The 18,851-nt window shown below is 50.9% G+C and overlaps 2 protein-coding genes across 3 annotated transcripts; one reads left to right on the top strand and one right to left on the bottom strand.

Moving 5' to 3' along the window:
* Positions 1–1,032: 1,032 nt before the first annotated feature.
* Positions 1,033–7,511, top strand: PPIB (peptidylprolyl isomerase B). Of its 2 annotated transcripts, XM_063314234.1 has the most exons (5): positions 1,033–1,229; positions 4,284–4,397; positions 5,027–5,120; positions 5,894–6,078; positions 7,097–7,511. In XM_063314234.1, exons 1-5 carry the CDS (start codon positions 1,053–1,055, stop codon positions 7,217–7,219), a joined length of 693 nt encoding a protein of 230 aa, XP_063170304.1. In that variant the 5' UTR covers positions 1,033–1,052; the 3' UTR covers positions 7,220–7,511. The 2 variants fall into 2 exon arrangements, with proteins under 2 accessions (XP_063170304.1, XP_063170305.1); XM_063314235.1 differs by lacking the exon at positions 4,284–4,397.
* Positions 7,512–8,273: 762 nt separating this feature from the next.
* On the bottom strand, positions 8,274–18,666 carry SNX22 (sorting nexin 22). Its single transcript, XM_063314356.1, has 9 exons — positions 18,658–18,666; positions 18,043–18,552; positions 15,631–15,714; positions 14,393–14,497; positions 14,187–14,272; positions 12,396–12,491; positions 12,183–12,232; positions 11,563–11,754; positions 8,274–8,431 (listed from the first exon to the last, which is right to left on the bottom strand). Exons 1-9 carry the CDS (start codon positions 18,664–18,666, stop codon positions 8,274–8,276), a joined length of 1,290 nt encoding a protein of 429 aa, XP_063170426.1.
* Positions 18,667–18,851: the final 185 nt, after the last annotated feature.

Raw genomic sequence — 18,851 nt, 5'->3', positions numbered from 1 at the left:
TTAGGTATTACTGGCAGACAAATCACTGTTTCCTATTTTCTGTTCATGTAAGGAGCCAAAAGGCAGGTCAGTCTTTCACCAAGCTTCCAACAGCCCTTTTGCTCTGGACCTAAAATGTAAACATTCAGCAGTAGCGACCAGAGCTGGATCTGCTTTTTATTTTGGAGGTTAAGCCTACTGTTTGAATAATTAAGAATATAAAGTTATATAATCTGTCCATGAAGCATCCTGTGCCACTCTGAATGATGCTGTAAAGCAGTGCTTCTCAACCTTGGCAACTTTAAGACATGTGGACTTCAACTCCCAGAATTCCCCAGCCAGCAAGCTTGCTGGCTGGGGAATTCTGGGAGTTGAAGTCCACACTCTTAAAGTTGCCAAGGTTGAGAAGCAGTGGTCTAAAGAACTCGATTTATCCTGGAGTAACTTTGGCCACAGCATTGCAACCTTCAGAGCCCACCCCCTTTGCGCCTCTAGCCTAGCTTTCCTCCGTGAGCTCAAAGGGATCAATACAGATCTCTCCTAACTGCATCCGCACAACCACCTTGGAGGTAGGGCTGCGAGCGGCAGGCGGCCAAAAGCGATCCGGTGGCTCCCTCGCTTAATGGAAACTTGAGCCGGGAGCGCCGCTCTCTCCCGCAGGGACCCCGGATCCTGTCTACTTGCCTCTCAGTTGTACTGCCCGCTAGAAGGGAGGAGCGGTAACATCCTCGCCCGCGCTCCTCTCTGGGTAACGTAGTCTCACCCGACGTGCCTCCCTCCTCCCTGCCTCTTCTTTGTTGCCACTTGGCCCAATGGGCGCGCCGCTGCCCTCCGTGCCAGCTTCTCATTGGCTGATCCGGCTGCCCAATACGAGGCTGGAAACGTGGCATTCCTTTGTCGCAGCTGCGGCCGCCGCCTGGGTTCTTCGCCGTCCTCCCCCCCCCTCTGGCGATGGAACGCGCCAATCCCTGTCGCTGAGGCCCACGCTCCGCCCGGCTCGGGGCTGTACCATTGGGGCGGTGGCAGGGGGGAGGGGGGCGGGAAACAGAAGGAGAGAGGGGGGAAGGGGGCGGATGCTGGCGGCGCGGCGGGCACTGTGGCCGGGCTGGCGTGGCTGGGGCTGCGAACGCAGGAAGATGAAGTTGCTGGCGGCCGCGGCCCTGCTTGGGCTGGGTGGGGGTCTCCTGATGCTGCTCTTCCCAGGGGCGCATGCAGAGGAGCGCAAGAAGGGTCCCAAGGTCACGTCGAAGGTGAGCGAGCCAGGCGGGCAGGCAGGCAGGCGCGGGGGGGCCCCAGGCTCACCCTCCCCCGTGCATCACGCCCCCACCTGCTTTGCTCTGCGGCAGGATTTGGTGCACGCGCGGCAGCCCTTCTGATGGCTAGCCCCCTTTACAACAGCCTGGAGGGGTAGGCCAGGCTGGAAGCGACTGGCCCATTGCCCGGGCGGGTCTCACCCTGCATCTGCTGGCCGGCGAGCGGGCAGTTTTTATTTCCTCGGCGTGCATTCACACACGTGCACGTGTGTTAAGCGGGGTGGGGGGAAGCGGGGACCGTAATCCTCTGGTACGGCAGCGGCCGTTCAGAAGGAAATGAAGTGCCGGGGAGCGCGAGCCTTTTCCGCCCCAGCCCCGGCGGGTCTGCCTCGGTTTCATCCGGGAAGGGTTATTCCAAGGTAAGTGGACAGATCCGGGGGACCTTAGCATGCCTGCAGGCGAGTAACGCGTACACACACACACCCATCTTAACCAGAGTCGTCCGTAAGTAGGATTGCTGCCGAGAATGGGGCTTTGCAGCTGCAGCGCTTGAGATCTTGGGGCGACAGTCTCCGACGCTCCCCTCTCGATTGCGAGGTTAGGCTTGGCAGGCCGGCCTCTGGGAGCCAAACAGCCGCGTGAAGACCGCAGATTTATGCAGGATGATGCTTTTTCTTCCTTTCTGGGAACTCAAATGCTGCCTCACTGCAGGATTGCTCAGGAGAAAGCCCACCTGGACTCAGCGGGATTATTTCCCGGCTGGTTGAGGCACAAGGATGGCAGCCTGGTCTCTCGAGTCCCCGAAGTTAAGGGACTCGATGATCATGGTGATGACAGGGCATTTTCAGAAAACTAAAACTGGACTGTGATGTCCTGGTGAAGAAAGAAAGGGGTGGAGAGATGAGGGCCCTGCTGTTAGTTCCTCTTACAAGGGGTTCTGCCATTCCCAGGAACCCTTAGCTAAGGCTGAGATAATAATGATACCAATACCAATAATAATAAAATATATAATGATAATAAGAAGCCACCCAACTCCCAGCAGCTCTGGACGGTCCCAGATCCAGCCCAGGTTCTGCCTCCTGTGGAAACGTCCGTGAAACGTCCTGTTGTGTATTCCAGGAAAAGCAGCAAAGGCTGGTGGCCACTCAGACAGCGGCCTCTGTCCTTGCACCCAGGTCTGGTAGAAGCCTCTAAGGACATCACACACGTGGCGATGTCATCACAGCTATTAACCAAAAAGCGTATTTTTCATCCCTTGCCCGATATGATTGGCACGAGCTAAGTAATGTACGGCGTGCGCTTGATGACATTGTGCATGCCTGGCTCTTGGGCTCTGACGTATCTGGTGGGCTTGCAAAGACACACCATGTTCCTTCCTCCAACCTGGGCCCCTTTAGGTGTGCTGGGCTGTAATTTATAAATAAATGCAATAAATAAACAACGCCATTATCCTATTGATTGTGCTGGATAGGAGGTAAAGTAAAGGTAAAGGTTTCCCTTGACGTAAAGTCCAGTCGAGTCCGACTCTAGGGGGCGGTGCTCATCTCCGTTTCTAAGCCTTGGAGCCGGCGTTGTCATAGACACTTCCGGGTCATGTGGCCGGCACGACGACTCGGAACGCCGTTACCTTCCCGCCGAAGCGGTACCTATTGATCTACTCACATTTGCATGTTTTCGAACTGCTAGGTGAGCAGGAGCTGGGACGAGCAACGGGAGCTCACCCCGCCGCACGGTTTCGAACCGCTGACCTTCCGATCGACAGCTCAGCGGTTTAACCCGCAGCGCCACTGCGTTGGGAGGCTTGGTCCAGACTTGAGAGTATTTTTGGTTGGTGTGAGGCTCCCCCCGTTTTTTTTTTTTTTTTTTGCAGTGGGGGAGAAATGCTGGCTTGGAATTACGGGTGTTTACTTTACGGGAGGACATCAGCCTTCAGAGAAAGTACTCATCACTTTTTAAATCCCACTCCGTAGAAGTAGGAGTGCCACTAGGCACTCTTTATGTTGTTGCTGAAATCTGTATTCCTGGAGATTTCCTGCATTCCTGGAGTTTTTCCTGGAGATGGGTCTATTTTTGTCACTTTTCTCTGATTCCTTTTGCTTTCTTGCAGGTTTGCAACGTCTTTGTTCTTGAAAGAAGAAAACCTAATACGGGCAGTCCTTGTTTAGCAACCACAATTGGGACCAGCCACTTGGTCGTTAAGCAAAGCAGTCGCTAAGCAAAACAGCGACTGTACTTATGATCCTACTTCAGCTTTCCTTTGCTTTACAGATGTGTGAAGGTCGTAAATGCAAGGATTGGCCATAAACGTACTTTTTCATCGCTGTTATAACTGCAGACAGTCACTAAACGAGGCAGTTGCTAAACGGGGACGGCCTGTATACTTATTCTTCCCTTAGGTCTTATAATTAAAAGTTAATAGAGATCCCCCACAATTTATCCCTGCCAGGTTATTTTCTTTCCCCATATCCTCAGCCTCATATAAATCACCTTGTGGACTTTTATTGTTATTACTTTTTTTTTGAAAGTGCAATCAGTATATGGGAAGGACAGCTAAACCAGGACTTCTCAACCAGGATTCCATGGAACCCTAGGGTTCCGCAAGAGGAAATATTTCTCAGGCCTCAGGGAACCCCTGCACATTCAGGCTCCAATTTAGTCCAGAAGCTACAAAATTATTATATTCATTTCATGGGTAGGCCTGCATAATTGCATTAACAGTGCTCTTAAACTGAAAATAAAGACTGAAACTGACCTCTTTAATGTGAAGTTGCCCGAATTGGAAATAATTTTTAAAATAAATTGTGATCTCCCAGGGAACCCCTAGTGACCTCTTGTGGAACTCCAGGGGTCAGCAGAACCCTGATTGAGAGAAATCCTGTCCTAATCCATAAAGTGTGGTTGGTGGCAAAAGAGAGCTTCTGTGGGGGCAGACTTCAGCAACTGGTGCCTGGGAATCAGAGATGGCTTCCAGGATTTCGGGCTGAATTCAGAATAGGAACAAGTTTGGCTAGGCCTCCAGTCCCTGACGACAGCCCCTGTTCTTCTCTCCAGGTGTATTTTGATATTAAGATGGGGGACGAAGATATGGGGCGTGTGGTCATCGGCCTCTTTGGAAAGACGGTTCCGAAGACGGTTGAAAATTTTGTTGCTTTATCCACAGGAGAGGTAAGTTGGACACTGGCTCCAAGATGTGGGCATTTCTGACTGCCTGCAAAAATAGGTGCCGGATTGGTGCGATGTGACGATGCTTCACGGGGGGGAAATGAAGCAGAGACGTCTGTTACTGTGGATGACTGGAGAAAAATCCCCATGGCGCTGGCTTTTTCTGAGCAGGGCTGGCCCTGCTGTTGGGTGGAAAGGGGCCGCCCCCACAGGGAGCAGAGGTTGAAGTTCTGAAGAAAGTAGATCCCTCTGCATTTATTAATAATATTAGCTTGGATCTATTTAGTGTTCATTTAAAAGATCTGAGAGGCCGCCCGTCTTAGAGCACAACTCTGGGTGGCTGAGAATCATCCATCCATAGAACGGACCTCCTGAAGTCAAGGGGAAGCCTTGCCAAGAGGGAAGGATGGGATTTTGTGTGTAAAAGCTCTTTGGTTCTCAGCTTGGTTAGGAAAACATTGAATTCCACGTTCTGTCTGCTCAGTCAGCATTATTTTGTTGCATGCTGATTAGAGATTCCAGACTACAAATCCACTGTCTTTGGATGGTGCTGGCACAGGGGCACTGCTGACGTTTAATATCTGGATTCCCTGCGTCCACCAGCCTCATGCCTTGCTCCTTTCTTTTCCCAGAAAGGGTTTGGGTTCAAAGGCAGCAAGTTCCACCGCGTAATCAAGGACTTCATGATCCAGGGAGGAGACTTTACCCGGGGCGATGGAACAGGAGGTAAGACTCCAGGCTGTAGTGGGAGTTTTAGGTGATTCCAAATTCATTCTCTTTGAGGTTTGGGGCTGAACATCCATTGTGGGAGTTACCTGCTCCAGAGTATGGAAACTACGACTCCCAGAATTCCATGCCCATCCGGAGGGTGCCATCTTTAATTCTTGGGCACTTCTACTTCAATAAGATGGTTTTCCCTAAGGTATCATTTTCCTCTTGAGTGGGTTAATCTGCACATGTATTTTTAATTTTTATTTTTTCAATCCTATCCTTCAGTGTGAAAGTCAAGGTGACTAACAACGGTTTAAGATAGGCATAAGTAAAAATTAATACTGAATGAAGAAGCTGAAAGGACAGCCCGCCAAAACAATGGGCAGTAAAATCAATTATGAAAGCGGGAGGAAATAAGAAGGCTTAACTTCTAACTGGCTGGGCAGCTGTGATTTATTTGGTGCAGTGCGAAGGGTGAATCCAGCCAAAGGTAGCTTAATTGCAGATTGGCGTGTGAACCAAGCCGGTGTCCCTTGAGTTGGTATACCATGGATAAGTAAATCCTGGTGTAGCATTTTGTGGAAACACAATGGCTGAAGAACAAGGGAACAACAGCTGAAGAACAGTGGTGGGCATCTTATCAAAGCCCTGCCAAGTTATCACTTCTAACACCTGTAAAGGACACAGGGATCTCAGAGAAGCTCCGAATGGCCAGGTAGTTCTTAGGGTTGGGACCTTCAGTCCCTATTTTGCACAGCATTCCATCTCTCCTATTCTCACCTTGCCAGGTAAGAGCATTTATGGAGACCGTTTCCCAGATGAGAACTTCAAGTTGAAGCACTACGGGCCGGGATGGGTCAGCATGGCCAACGCCGGCAAGGACACCAACGGGTCTCAGTTCTTCGTCACTACTGTCAAGACCTCATGGCTGGACGGCAAGCACGTTGTCTTCGGCAAAGTCCTGGAAGGGATGGTAAGTAGGACTCCAGGTGGGGCGGGGCGGGTGTGAATTAAGTCTTGCTCACTCTGTAGATCAGTGTTTCTCAACCTCAGCATGCCTGGCTGGGGAATTCTGGGAGTTGAAGTCCACACAGCTTGAAGTTGCTGAGGTTGAGAAACGCTGGTATAGATGCAAGTGATGCACTGGTTTAGAATAAGAAGAGCCGAATTCCACTGTTACTACAACTCAGTTGGCTCCTGGTCTGTATTTGAATGCCTCATTAACAGTGACCTATGACGCATCCAACTGTTAGGGTGCTTGTTAAGACTTCCATCATCACCAACCCCACAGCATGTTGTATTTTTGTTAAAAAAAATAAACCTGCCTTAAATTTGTCCTTATTCCTCATGGCAGGGATGGCAGGAGTCATACAATAAATTTGGAGGATGCCCAGTTACCAAAAGCTGCACTTGGATGGGCTTGATCTCCTTTTCTTGAGATGGCAGTGTTGCCAGATGTTGGTCATAACTGGAGAATGGAGTTCTCAGTATAGCGGTGGTGTGGCTGTGTGATTCTCCCCTGCCTTGTCTCCCCAGACAGATTTCATATCTGGCAAATTTGTCTTTTTGAGGCCAAGTGCAAACATTTTCATTTTCCCAAGCAAGCCTTATTGACTGTTGCTTTCAGCTTGGGAGTGCCTTGGGATCTTGAAGCCCTAGACTGAGGTTCTGATTAGCTAAAGCTGGGTTTAGTAACCATTTCTCTCCAGGTGTTGTTGAACTACAACTCTCAACCAATGTTGGGTGCTGGCCAGGGCTACTGGTAGTTGTAGTTTAATAATACCTGAAGAACCCAGGGTCTCTCCGCCTTGTCCTAAATAAAAATAAAAGTTATGGAGGGCTGTAGTTCCCATCTTGCTGGAACCTCAACTGATCCTCCAAGCTGCAGTAGGGACCATGAGAACTGGAGATGGTGAGGACCAGAACATCCCTGAGATACTGTCCTCCACAGTAGATGGGTCCACATCTCAGGACTTTGTTACTCCTCCTAGGATGTTGTCCGGAAGGTGGAAAGCACTAAGACAGACAGTCGTGACAAGCCCCTGAAAGATGTCATCATTGCGGACTGCAATGTCATTGAGGTGGAGAAACCATATGCCATTGCCAAAGAATAATCTGGGGCTGCTGGAGGGCCAGGTTCTGGCCTGCAAAAGGGCTGGAGGCCCTACGCTCTTCCTGGGGCCTCGTTCATCCTCCTCCAGCAGGTGAGCAACTGCTGCTCTCTTCCTCCCCTCCATGCTGGGTGGTGGGGCCTCCATTCTTGCAACAACAGCTCAACTCTTCCTCCATCATCATCGGCCTCTGTGGGCAGCGAGGCCTCTCCTGAGTGACCCAGGAGTGTTGCGTCTCTTGCTTTTTTTGTAAGGAAGCACATGGACCAATAAACACGACCATTGTGTTTTTGTAGACCGTCTGTCTTGCCTTTGTCCTCATCAGCCAGGCCAGGAGAACCCAAGCCAGCTGTAGTTTGTGCCACCAAGTGTGGCTTAGCACACAGTGTAAACCCAGTTCCAGAGAAGATAGTGAAAGGTCACAGCAGTTGCCTTCTTATGAACAGAATGGGGCAAAGCATGCTAGTAGCAATCTCTAATTTTGAAAATGGAAAATGGAAATGGAAATCCCAGTCCTGGGCACTGGGAATTCTAGTGGAAACGAGTCATTCACATTATAAAGATCTTTAAAGGGTTGGTTTTGAGGAACTTGTCCTAGCCATGGGAGCCCACTAGAGCAGTGTTTCTCAACCTCAGCCTCTTTAAGATGGGTGGACTTCAACTTCATGCTGGCTAGGGGATTCTGGGAGTTGAAGTTCACCCATCTTAAACTTGCCCAGGTTGAGAAACACTGCCCTAGAGGCAGCCTCTCCTCGATAAGGCCCATGGGTTTTGCAAATGCTGGATTCTGCTCCCGAAGAGATGCAGCCAATAGACCCACATAAACACAATTAGAATTACAGCCCCCAATCCACAGTGCATTTAATTGCTACCCTGCACAACAAGCATATGCTCTTCTGCTCCGGATCTTCTTCCCCTCACTGGGTGAAGCCCAGGACCATGCTCGCTCAGCCCAGAAGCTGTGCCCGCTATCCGACTGCTCTGCTTTTAATGCGAGAGAAGCTGGGGGCTGCCCTTCCAGGGCAGGCAGCTGCTGAGCAGCCAGCATGGAGGTTCCCTAGGCAGGAAACAAAGGAGCCGAAGTCCAAATCAGTGGGTAGCTGCTGTTGTCTTTTGCAGCCGCAAGTCCGTTAAAAGCTTTGACTCCAGGCAGATGATGGTCTCGGGTGTAGAGGCCCTGCAGGACCCCGCTCAGGATTATATTTGGAAGCAGGTCTGGGTAAAAAGAGGAACAAGTAGCCTGTTTGCAGTTTCTCAAAGTGAGCACCTTCAATTTCCTTTACAGGTAGTCCTTACTTCAAACCATTCATTCAGTGATGGTTTGGACTTACAGCAGTGCTGGAAAAACTGACTTATGACTGGTCCTCACACTTATAACTGTTGCAGTGTCCCCGTGATCACAATTTGGGCATTTGGCAACCAGGTCGCGTGTATGGCCATTGCAGTGTCCCATGGTCATGCGATCACCATTTTCGACCTTCCTGGCCGGCTTCTGGCAAGTAAAATCAACGGGGAACCGCATGATTCGCTTAATGAGCACATGTCCACTTAGCGCCCAGTGATTTGCTTAACGACTGCCGCCAAAAAGGTCATAAAACTGGGTCAGATTCACTTAATGACTGCGTTGCTTAGCAGCCGAAATTCTGGTCTCAATTGTGGTTGTTAAGTGAGGAGTACCTGTACTCTCTTTGCAGTTGAGAAAGCAGAGCGGCCTTCACTTCTTAGGTAGTTGCTGCCCAAGCCCAGGCCCAGAGATACAGTTGAGATCGAAATTATTCAACCCCATGGCAAATCAGGTTGATAGTCAGCTGTTTGCAATGAACAGATCAAACAAAAGCAATTGAAATAGCTCAACACAACGAATGCTTCAAGTGGTGTTCCCAAAGTCAACTGAAAAAGTCCCTCCAGTGGGAGGAGATGGGCGGTGACAAATTCAATAAATAAACAAATAAAATGCAACTTATAATGACTTCTCCAGTCTCAAAATTACTCAACCTCCTGAATAGAATCCATCACAACAGCACACATACAGTATGCAAAACAGGTGTTGTCTGAAGCACACCTGATGCAACTAATCAAGGGCTTCATTAGTTGCACCAGGTGTGCTTGAGCTAGAACGCATGAAATACCTGAACTGGCTGGGGGTTTGTTGAGTGTCACGTTGGACTGCATGTTAGAAATACAGTATGGCTAAGTCAAAAGAATGGTCCAAAAAGGTAAGAGTAGAGATCATCACCCTTCACAAACAAGGAGCAAGATACAAAATGATAGCGAAGGCACTGAATGTTCCTAGAGACACCATTGGAAGCACAGTTCACAAGTTCAAAGTTAAAGGAGCAGTGGTGACACTACCTGGATGGGGCAGAAGAAGGAAGCTGTCAATGGCTGCAACCAGATTTCTGGGAAGGCAGGTGGAGAGAAACCCTCGAGTGACTGCAGAAGACCTGCAGCAAGACTTGGTGGCAACAGGCACTGAGGTTTCAGTGAGCACAGTAAGGCCCGTACTAAACACAGAAGGTTCCCACGCCAGAACTCCAAGACGTACACCACTACTGACCCAAAAGCACAAGAAAAGTCAGCTCCAATATGCTCAAACATCATGTAAATAAGCCACAGAAGTTAAGGGATTCTGTTCCATGGAGCGATGAAACAAAACTGGAACTTTTCGGTCCAATGGATCAGTGGTATGTCTGGAGGAAGAAAGATGAAGCATACGCTGAAAACAACACTCTGCCTACAGTTAAGCATGGTGGTGGCTCGGTGATGCTCTGGGGCTGCTTTGCATCCTCTGGCACTGGAAACCTGCAGCGTGTGGACGGCAAGATGGATTCATTGAAGTATCAGGAAATCCTAAGAGAAAGCGTCATGCTGTCTGTAAGGAAGCTGAAGCTTGGGTGTTCTTGGACCTTCCAACAGGACAATGATCCCAAGCACAGCTCAAATTCCACTAAGGCTTGGATGCAGAAGGAGTCCTGGAAGATTCTACAGTGGCCATCACAGTCACCTGACTTGAACCCCATAGAAAATCTCTGGTGAGATTTGAAGGAGGTGGTTGCATTACACAAACCCAAGAAGATTCCTGAACTGGAGGCCATTGCTCATGAAGAATAAGCTAAGATTCCTCAGGAATGCTGCCAGAAGCTGGTGTCTGGCTATGCATCTCGTTTGCAGCAGGTCATAACAGCAAAAGGGTGCTCTACTAAGTACTGATGATGCTTGCCATGAAGGGGTTGACTAATTCTGAGACTGGAGAAGTCATTATAAGTTGCGTTTTCAGTTGACTTTGGGGACCCCACTTGAAGCATTCGTTGTGTTGAGCTATTTCAATTGCTTTTGTTTGATTTGTTCATTGCAAACAGCTGAAAGTCTGTACATTTTGACAATCAACCAGTTTTGCAATGGGGGTTGAATAATTTCAATTGCAACCGTAATTTTGTGCCCCCTGCCCCAGACAAGAAGGCAGGACATAAAGCATAAGAATAACGATGACAACCACAGAAACCGTAAAACTTGGTGCTGGGGTCTGTTTGCAGAAGTAGCTTGTGGCACCAGTTCCAGACTGAAACTCAGGTTCAGCGAGGGTGCGCATAACGAGGACAACTCAAACAGGTCCATTTCCTCCTACCCAAGGCTGGAGAGGCACATCGGTTAACCACCTGTCCGTGGAGGCCCAGGTCTCTCAAGGTGAGCATTCCCACCCTAATGTCCTCTGCATATGTAGGCTTTGATTCCAGAATTCTCTGCAATTGCGAGGCAGGCTGGGGAACTGTGAGAAGGCGAAGCCCACACGTCTGGAGGGACCCCACACGTCTGTTCGTCAGCCTCAGCAGCTTTTGAAATATGTGGATTCCAGCTCCCAGAATTCTGGCTGGAGAATTCTCCATGCTGGCTGGAGAATTCTGGGAGCTGGAGCCCACACGTCTTAAAGTTGCAGAGGTTGAGAAACGCTGCTCTACGCTTTCCCTCTCTGGCAAAGGTGAGGGAGGTCCCATGACACATCTAGAAGTTGCTGCCATCCCAAGCCAGCCTGACCTGCAGTGAAGGCTGCTGGGTGTTGGCACTGACGAACATTTGGAAGAGCATAGGTCTCCCCATTGTGAGGAGGGAGGGGAACTAGTTTCCGCCAGAAATCCATCCCAGAATAGCTTTCGGCACTGAAACTCCCATCGCGTTGTCCTTGTTCTCGGCCCAGACTCTACGACACCTGTTGCTTCTGGAACCCGTTTGCCTTTTCCCAGCCTGGACTCGGACTCCTGCTGGACAGCAGAGCCTTAGCAAAGGGAAGTTTCCCTTCCTCCGTCACGCCCCCCAGAAGCCCCCTGGAAAGGGGCCTTCTCAAGGCTTACCTGTGGAGGATGGGAGCACGTAGGGATCGCTGTGGAAGCTTAGGACAGGCCGGTGAGAGAGCTGGGCACTGAGGCTGCTGGGAGAAAAGAGCGCGCCAACGTCTGCGTTAGAACAAGCAGGAAGGGGGCAAAGAGCCTTCTGCTTTGCCCCACCTCTTCCGTCCTCCGAGCCACTCAAAGGGGCATACGGCGCTTAGGGTGAGCAGAGGAGTGGGTTTTTTTTCCAGGTGGAGGGCTACAGATGCCTTTGGAGTGGGATGCCAGGAGTTGCGCTCAAAGAGGGATGGAGCCAGGCCAAGGAGCTGGGCCAAGCTGGGGCCCTTGGAGACCTTCCTCCCCGTGCCACAGACAAAGGGAACGCCACTTGCTTAGTGCTAGAAGTCAAGCCTTTTGTCCTGATTACCAGGAAACACACTGAGGCGAGGACTTGGTCTCTAATATTTATTAGTAGTACTTAACAAGAATCCTAACAAACTGAGAAAGCGTGGGAAAACCCAGCCATATAAACCCCAAAGGTTAAGGCGGTCCCGATCTGTGTCTCTTTGAATGGCTGAACAGTTCCTCAGTGCTACGCATGCGCTTGACAGTCTGGGTGAGAGCCCCCTGCTCGCCATCCTTACTCATGACACCTTTGTGCTGCTGGAGAAACGTGACTGTGGAGTGAACCAGCCTTCTGGCATTTTCAAGATTTATTGGAATACCATCTTTCTCCTTAAGACACAACAGCTCTCAGCTGAGCGGGGATGATGGAAATCCAATACGCCTGGAACATACAAGGTTGGCGAAAGGTGGGATAAACAATAAGGGCAAGCTGGTACCCGGATCTCTCTCACCAGTGAAAGCAAAAGCTTGGGGTGCTCCCCCAGCCCCCCCCCCCAAAATAAAGAACAACTTGCCTGGAGTCTTGCATGGAAGAATTCTCATCCCATCTGTTGAAAAAGAACATTGAGAAGCTAGGAAGCCATGACAAGACAGTCAATAAAGCACAGCTCAACACATTACTGTTAGACTATATTACATATTTAATTTGGGGGGTCAGCCATGCCCTCGTCTTCTTTGCACAGAGGTAACCAAGGTTTAAAATAAGCTACCTTCTCCGAGAGCCCAGCTGTTCAGAAGCTGCCCCTTGAAAGAGCTGGAGATACTTGAAGGCCACCTTCACACCCGCCACTTTAGATTTCTCCTGTCACAGGAACTGTTCCCCGAAAGCCCTGAGGAATGTGGGAGGGCCTCCTGGCAGAGTTTCAGGAGCTACAAATGGGCCTCCTTTTAAGGACCAGAACCAGAGAAGACCCATCAGTATATTCCTTTGGGCCACCCATCTCTGGAGGTAAGAACCTGGACAATGGCTGAAGACTTGCAGTGGCCAGAATGGCCCAGTCTGATGTAGTGGGTGAAGGCACTGGACCAGAATGGGAGGATCTGAGTTTTAGTCCCACCTTAGGCACAAAGCCAACTGGGTGACTTTGGGCCAGTCCCTCTCAACCCTAGGAAGGAAGAGGCAAGGGCAAACCACCTCTGAAAAATGTCAAGAAAACTGCATGGACTGTCCATGTGGTCACCATGGACCTGACTGCCAGTTTGGTGTAGTGATTAAGGCTCCAGGCTAGAAACTGGGAGACAGTGAGTTCAAGTGATGCCCTAGGCAAGGAAGTCATCTGGGTGACTTTGGACCAGTCCCTCTCGCAGCCTTAGCAAGAAGAAGTCAATGACAAAATCACTTCCAATCTGTTGTCAAGAAAACCACAGCGACTTGGCCATGTAATCACCGGGAGTCAAGACTGACTCAAAGGATCCTAACAATAGAAGAGCCTAGAGGTATCCTGAAACTAACCTGTATTTCAACCCGTTAAAACATTGTGTTTGTTGAATGAACAAAATACAGGTGTCTTCATCTACTACTCAACCAAATCTAAGAAATCACATTACACTTTACAGGTAGTCCTTGACTTATGACCACAATTGGGACTGGAATTTCTGTTGCTAAGTGAGGCAGTTGTAAAGTGAGTCATGCCTGATTTTATGACCTTTTTGTCATGGTTGTTAAGCGAATCACCATGGTCATTAAGTGAATCTGGCTTCCTCCATTGACTTTGCTTGTCAGAAGCCGGCTGGGAAGGTTACAAATGGAGATCACGTGACCCTGGAAAGCTGCAACCATAGTAAGTGCAAGCTGGTTGCCAAGCGCCTGAATTTTGATCACGTAACTGCATGGACACTGCAGCTCTCGTAAGTGCAAGGACCAGTCATGAGTCACTCTTTTCAGTGCCGACATAACGTTGAACGGTCACTAAACGAATTGTCGTAAGTCAAGGACTACCTGTACTGTAGTTTGTGAATCAGTCCTTGGTGTTGGATTTTCACTGTGATTGTTTGCAGGGTGGAGAGGGGTGAACAAATAAAGGCACAACAACAACAACAACAACAAAAGGACAAGACAAGAAGAATGCACTGGAATTCATGTAGAATAGAAGCCCTCCAGATGATCCTGGACTACAACACCCAGCATCCCTCACCATTGGCCACCTGGAGGGCCACAAGTCCCCCTTGTTCAACTGAACAGCGACATGGGGGAGAGAATTTGCTGCCCCTCATTCTGTTTCCCACTCCCAAGGAATACTCACCCCAAATGGGGCTCCTGGTCTCCGTGCCAGAGCTTCAAGAAATGAAGGAGCTCCTTGGGAAGCGTTTGGTTCTGCAAGATGACACCCTGCGGGAAATGCAACAAGGCGGTGGCGTGAACCCCCCCACCCCCCAGGAATATAGAACGAGAAAGCAAATGGGATCTGTGGTTTTAGCAGGGAATAACTGTCTTCCCCTCCCCTCACACCTGCAGATACGCTTCTAAGCCTGCGCGCCGTTGCTGCAGAACCTTCACCATCCAGTTGGGCACACGCTTGGGTGGGAAATCAGGAACCTGGCAACTCCTCTTGATCTAAGGAGAGAAACAAGGACACGGTGCCTCTTAGGACATGGGCATCCACAGAGGTGGACCAAGCAGCAGCTACGGTTCTGAAATTGCTCATGTTTACTTGCATTGCTGATCTCCTCTACATAACTACTTATGCAATGATGCCTTAGGCTAGATCAGTGTTTCTCAACCTTGGGGACTTGAAGAGGTGTGGACTTCAACTCCAACTTTGCTGGCTGGGGAATTCTGGGAGTTGAAGTCCACACCTCTTCAAGTCCCCAAGGTTGAGAAACACTGGGCTAGATAGAAATATTTCAATGGAAAAAATCCATAATTATGTTTTCCCCATTAGATACTACTGGTCAAGATGGCCATCAGGACAGGTTTTGGTCCTGATCTTCTCATTCACAAAAGAAAACCCAGAAGCCAAAGACTCCTGCATTCCTCTCAATCAGAGAAATATCCAAAAAGCAACAAATCTGTGTTTGACCTGCCAGGAAATGTACTTTGGATTCAGGGTTAGGAACCTTCTTTTCTTCCTACCAAACTCAAGTGGAATCTACACCAAAATGTCGCTGTGTTCCTTCTCTTGGGTCCCTTCTACGACTTCCTTCTGCAAAAGCAGCAATCAGCATCATGCATGAGAAATAGAGCCCAGCCTACTGAGGCTTGATCAGATGGCTTTAAGTAGAACCTCCATGTTCAGAGGAAGTTTGCTTCTACTGCCTTCCATTTGTGGGCTTTCAGGAAGCGCCCAGCCCCTCTGGGATGCTGGGCTGCAGAAGGAACGGGCAAACTGAGGGACCAGAGTTGTATGTGGTCCTTGAACAAGTTAAGCCACACATGGTCTGGTGCAGTGCTCAAAATGGGCAGGTGGGTTTCAACCTGCTGAGATGGGAAACACATGGAATCCTGGGCATACGACCCTCTTGTTTCCAGCAGGTGGCAGCACATAGCCAACCTTAGTCAATCCTCAAAAGCAAAGCAAGGCCATCCCTGGCTACTATTTGGAAAGGGGACCACTAAGAAATCCCAGGGCTCTGGCTAAAGTGGAAGATAGGAAAGCAAAAACCGGCAAAGAAAACAACAAAACACTCCTGTGCTGATGCCCAAAATACGAAGGCTTGACTCAAGGGGGTGTCGTCCCCTTTACTCACCCTTTTATGAAGTGCGTAGAACTCGCTGTAGCGCTTCTCCACGCAATGTTTCCTTCCGTTACACACAATCTCCACTCTGAAGACCTGCAACAGCACCCAGACGTGGGTCAAACTCGCAGCCCCTCCCTCTCGTTCACGTATGTCCCTGCTGACTTCCTCATATCTGCTTCTGTAATCCAGCTGGGTGCAGAAGAGCAGCTGCCCTTGCCTGCAGGCCACAGAGTTCCAGAAGTCATGGCTAGAGAGGGTGGGCTGGGAAGGAGATGCTTTTCGGCATTCCTGAACAAAGTAACAGATTTGGTTCCCATCTTGGCTTTTCCTACCGTGCAGCCCCCTCAGCTCTCTCTGAAGACATGTTCCTTGGAAGCAGCTTGAGTGAGGCTTAGAGCCCAAGCCAGTGTTTCCGAACCTTGGCAGCTTGAAAATGTGTGGACTTCAACTCCCAGAATTCCCCAGCCAGCAAGCTTGCTGGCTGGGGAATTCTGGGAGTTGAAGTCCACACATCTTCAAGCTGCCAAGGTTCGGAAACACTGGCCCAAGCAAAGGAGTGGGATGGGAGGGGCAAGTGAAGGCTGCCCTTTAATCAGAAGCCACTCTCTCTGGGCCTGGGAAATGCATCTAATAAGTTGGTGACACACTTCAGAAAACACCTGGGTAGTTTCCATCTCTCCTAAAGCCTGTGTGTGTGTGCATGCAGAGAGACCACACCTGGATAGATACAGTAGTCCTTGACTTATGACCATCCATTTAACGATAGTCTGAAGTTACAATGGCCTCGGAATGGGTGCTCTATGGTCCATAAAGCACTTCCAAGCATTGCACCCCTCCATGGTCACATGATCGCATTTTGCGAGTTTTTTGCTGTTATTCTGGCAAAATACACCCAGTAGGGAAGCTGGATTTGCTTAACAACCACCATAAAAATGGTAATAAAATGGGTCTGGTCATGTGGTGACTCAACTTATGACCGCAATGACTTACAATGGGAATTCTGGTCCCAACTGTGGTCATAAGTTGAGGACTACCTGTACTTTTGTCTATTTGTGCATTCAATCTCTGATTAGGCTGGGGAAAGAACCCCCTTCCGTCGGAACACTTGAAGAGTTTATTGCTTCTGCAGACAAATGTGGTGCCTAACTCAGGATCACCCAGCGGGTTTCTCATGTCCTCCTTCTCAAGATGGCAGATGTAGTGCTGTTTACCAAAGAGCACCGCCCCAATACACAGGTTTACCTTCGAGAAAAAGTGGAATAAGTTCCTCTGAACGGCAATAACAGGACTATCAACCCATCTTGCTTAACGGAACAGAACTGCCACGCAGCCTATGGAGAAAGTTTGCGCTCCCACAGTCTTTATCGGCAGGGACGAAGGGGTCACTCTGCCCTGGCCCCAAATGTCTCCATGCCAGAGAGGGTCTGTCCTCATCCCGCTGGACCCAAGGCAGGAAGCCGACTCACAAGTGCGCAGGGGCTTCTGGGTTTCCAGGGCTCAGACCTCTCCTTTCTGTCCCTGAGTGACTTTGGCTGGGAGTCGCACAATGGGCCAGCTGTTCTCCCAGGAGCAGGTGCTTTCCTTAGCAGCCAGGGAAAGTCGAAGAGAGCGAGGGCTGGGCTGCAGGGCGGCGAATAGATCCGCAGGAATCAGTCCTCCTTCTATGACCCCCGCCTAACTGTGCAAACAGGAGGCCAGTGTCTGTGCGCCAGAAGGAAGTTTGCCCGACTCGAAACGCGTCCTGAAAGGTCGCTGATGCCATTCCCTTATTTAAGTAGAGAGGAAGCCCCGCCGCCAGCATGTCTTGCACTGCACCGCGCCGCGTTAGCTTCTCCCGCACCCAGCACCAACGCACGTGGGGATGTTCAGGTGCGCAATCGCGTATCTTCACACACACACACACCCACACACACAGAGCTGCTAACCAGGAATAAGATGGCAGGCGGAGAGGAAGAGGACCCGGTTCCAGAAAACCTCATTCCTAAGAAACACATTTCCCTTAAAGGGCTATTTGTGGGGTGCGGGGTGGAACGGGAAGAGAGTCCGCCGGGCACCGTTCCGGCGGAGAGGCAGGTCCACCCGCGCGTTTCCCTTCGCTCCCGCGCAGGGAAAAGCTCTTCCGACCTGAAGGGAAGGCTTCAGGCTGCAGCTCCCCTGGGGTTCTCTCCTCCTCTCCCTGTTGAACTCCGGCCCCCGTAACAAGCGGCCGAACCTGGGACAAAGCCCCTTCCCGCGGCTCAGCCTCGCGCGCCTCGCGCTCCCCGCCCTCCCGAGCTCACCCTTCCTGGGCACGGCCAGCTCCCCGCACCCCGGCCAGCCGGGGCCCAGAGACGGACGGAGGACCGGTCTCGGCCAGGAGGCGACCGGACCGCTGCGCCCAACCTTGCCCGCCCGCTCCGCGCCTGCCTCGGCCGGACGCACCGTGTGAGCCTTCCCCGGGCTCCGCTGCCGCCGCGAGGACGCCCGCAGGGTCACGGCACTCACGGCAACTTCCAGCTTCATCCTCCGGCCGCGCTGCCCGCCAGCCAGCCCGGGTCCTGCAGGCGCGCCGCTTTTCCCCGCCGCGCTCGCCCCGCCCCGCCCTGCCCCGCCCAGTCCGCGGCCTCCTCGGAGCGGCTCTGCCGCGCCGCAAACCGGCCAGGCAGCTCCGGTCGCCCGGAGCCCCAAGTCGGTCTGGAAGGGCGCCAGGACCGGTCCCTTTGACCCCGTTTCCCGGATCCTCTGCACCCGCGGCCCCGGCTTCCTCGACAAGCAACTCAGGGCAGCGGGGAGGGGGTCCCCGTGCCCAACCTCAGGGCAGCCCTGAAGGGCTGTAAGAACTCCCTCCGCGGCTGTTAAAGCCAGAGGGAATTCTGAGCTTTCGTCCTGCCCTGGACGGTGGTTTGGTGAAACGGTTGGCTTTGCATGATCCACAAAGCCAGGAAGGGCGGGCTACCGAATCAACCCCCCCAAACCGCACCTTGTGCAAACTTGGCAACTGAAGGTCAGCAGCCTTCTCCCCCACAGATCGTGCACTGTTGGCGCTGAACAGCCTACCTTGAGCATTGAGAGATACAAGGCAGATCCCTGCTGTTTTGGTACAGCGTGCTGGGGAAATTAGCCTGGAAGATTTATAGGGGAGAAAGTCTCGACCATGGGTGAAAAAATATCCATAGTTCTTGTTGCTGCGTGACAGAAGCTCGTATCTGTGGTAAGTGTGGGAAAACCATGAAATACATTTCTCCACATTA

Source organism: Candoia aspera, chromosome 13 (genome assembly GCF_035149785.1).
Source record: "Candoia aspera isolate rCanAsp1 chromosome 13, rCanAsp1.hap2, whole genome shotgun sequence".
In the NCBI taxonomy this organism is placed as follows: Eukaryota; Metazoa; Chordata; class Lepidosauria; order Squamata; family Boidae; genus Candoia; species Candoia aspera.
Note: the sequence above shows the minus strand (reverse complement) of the source record. Positions and strands in the feature narration are given on the sequence as shown.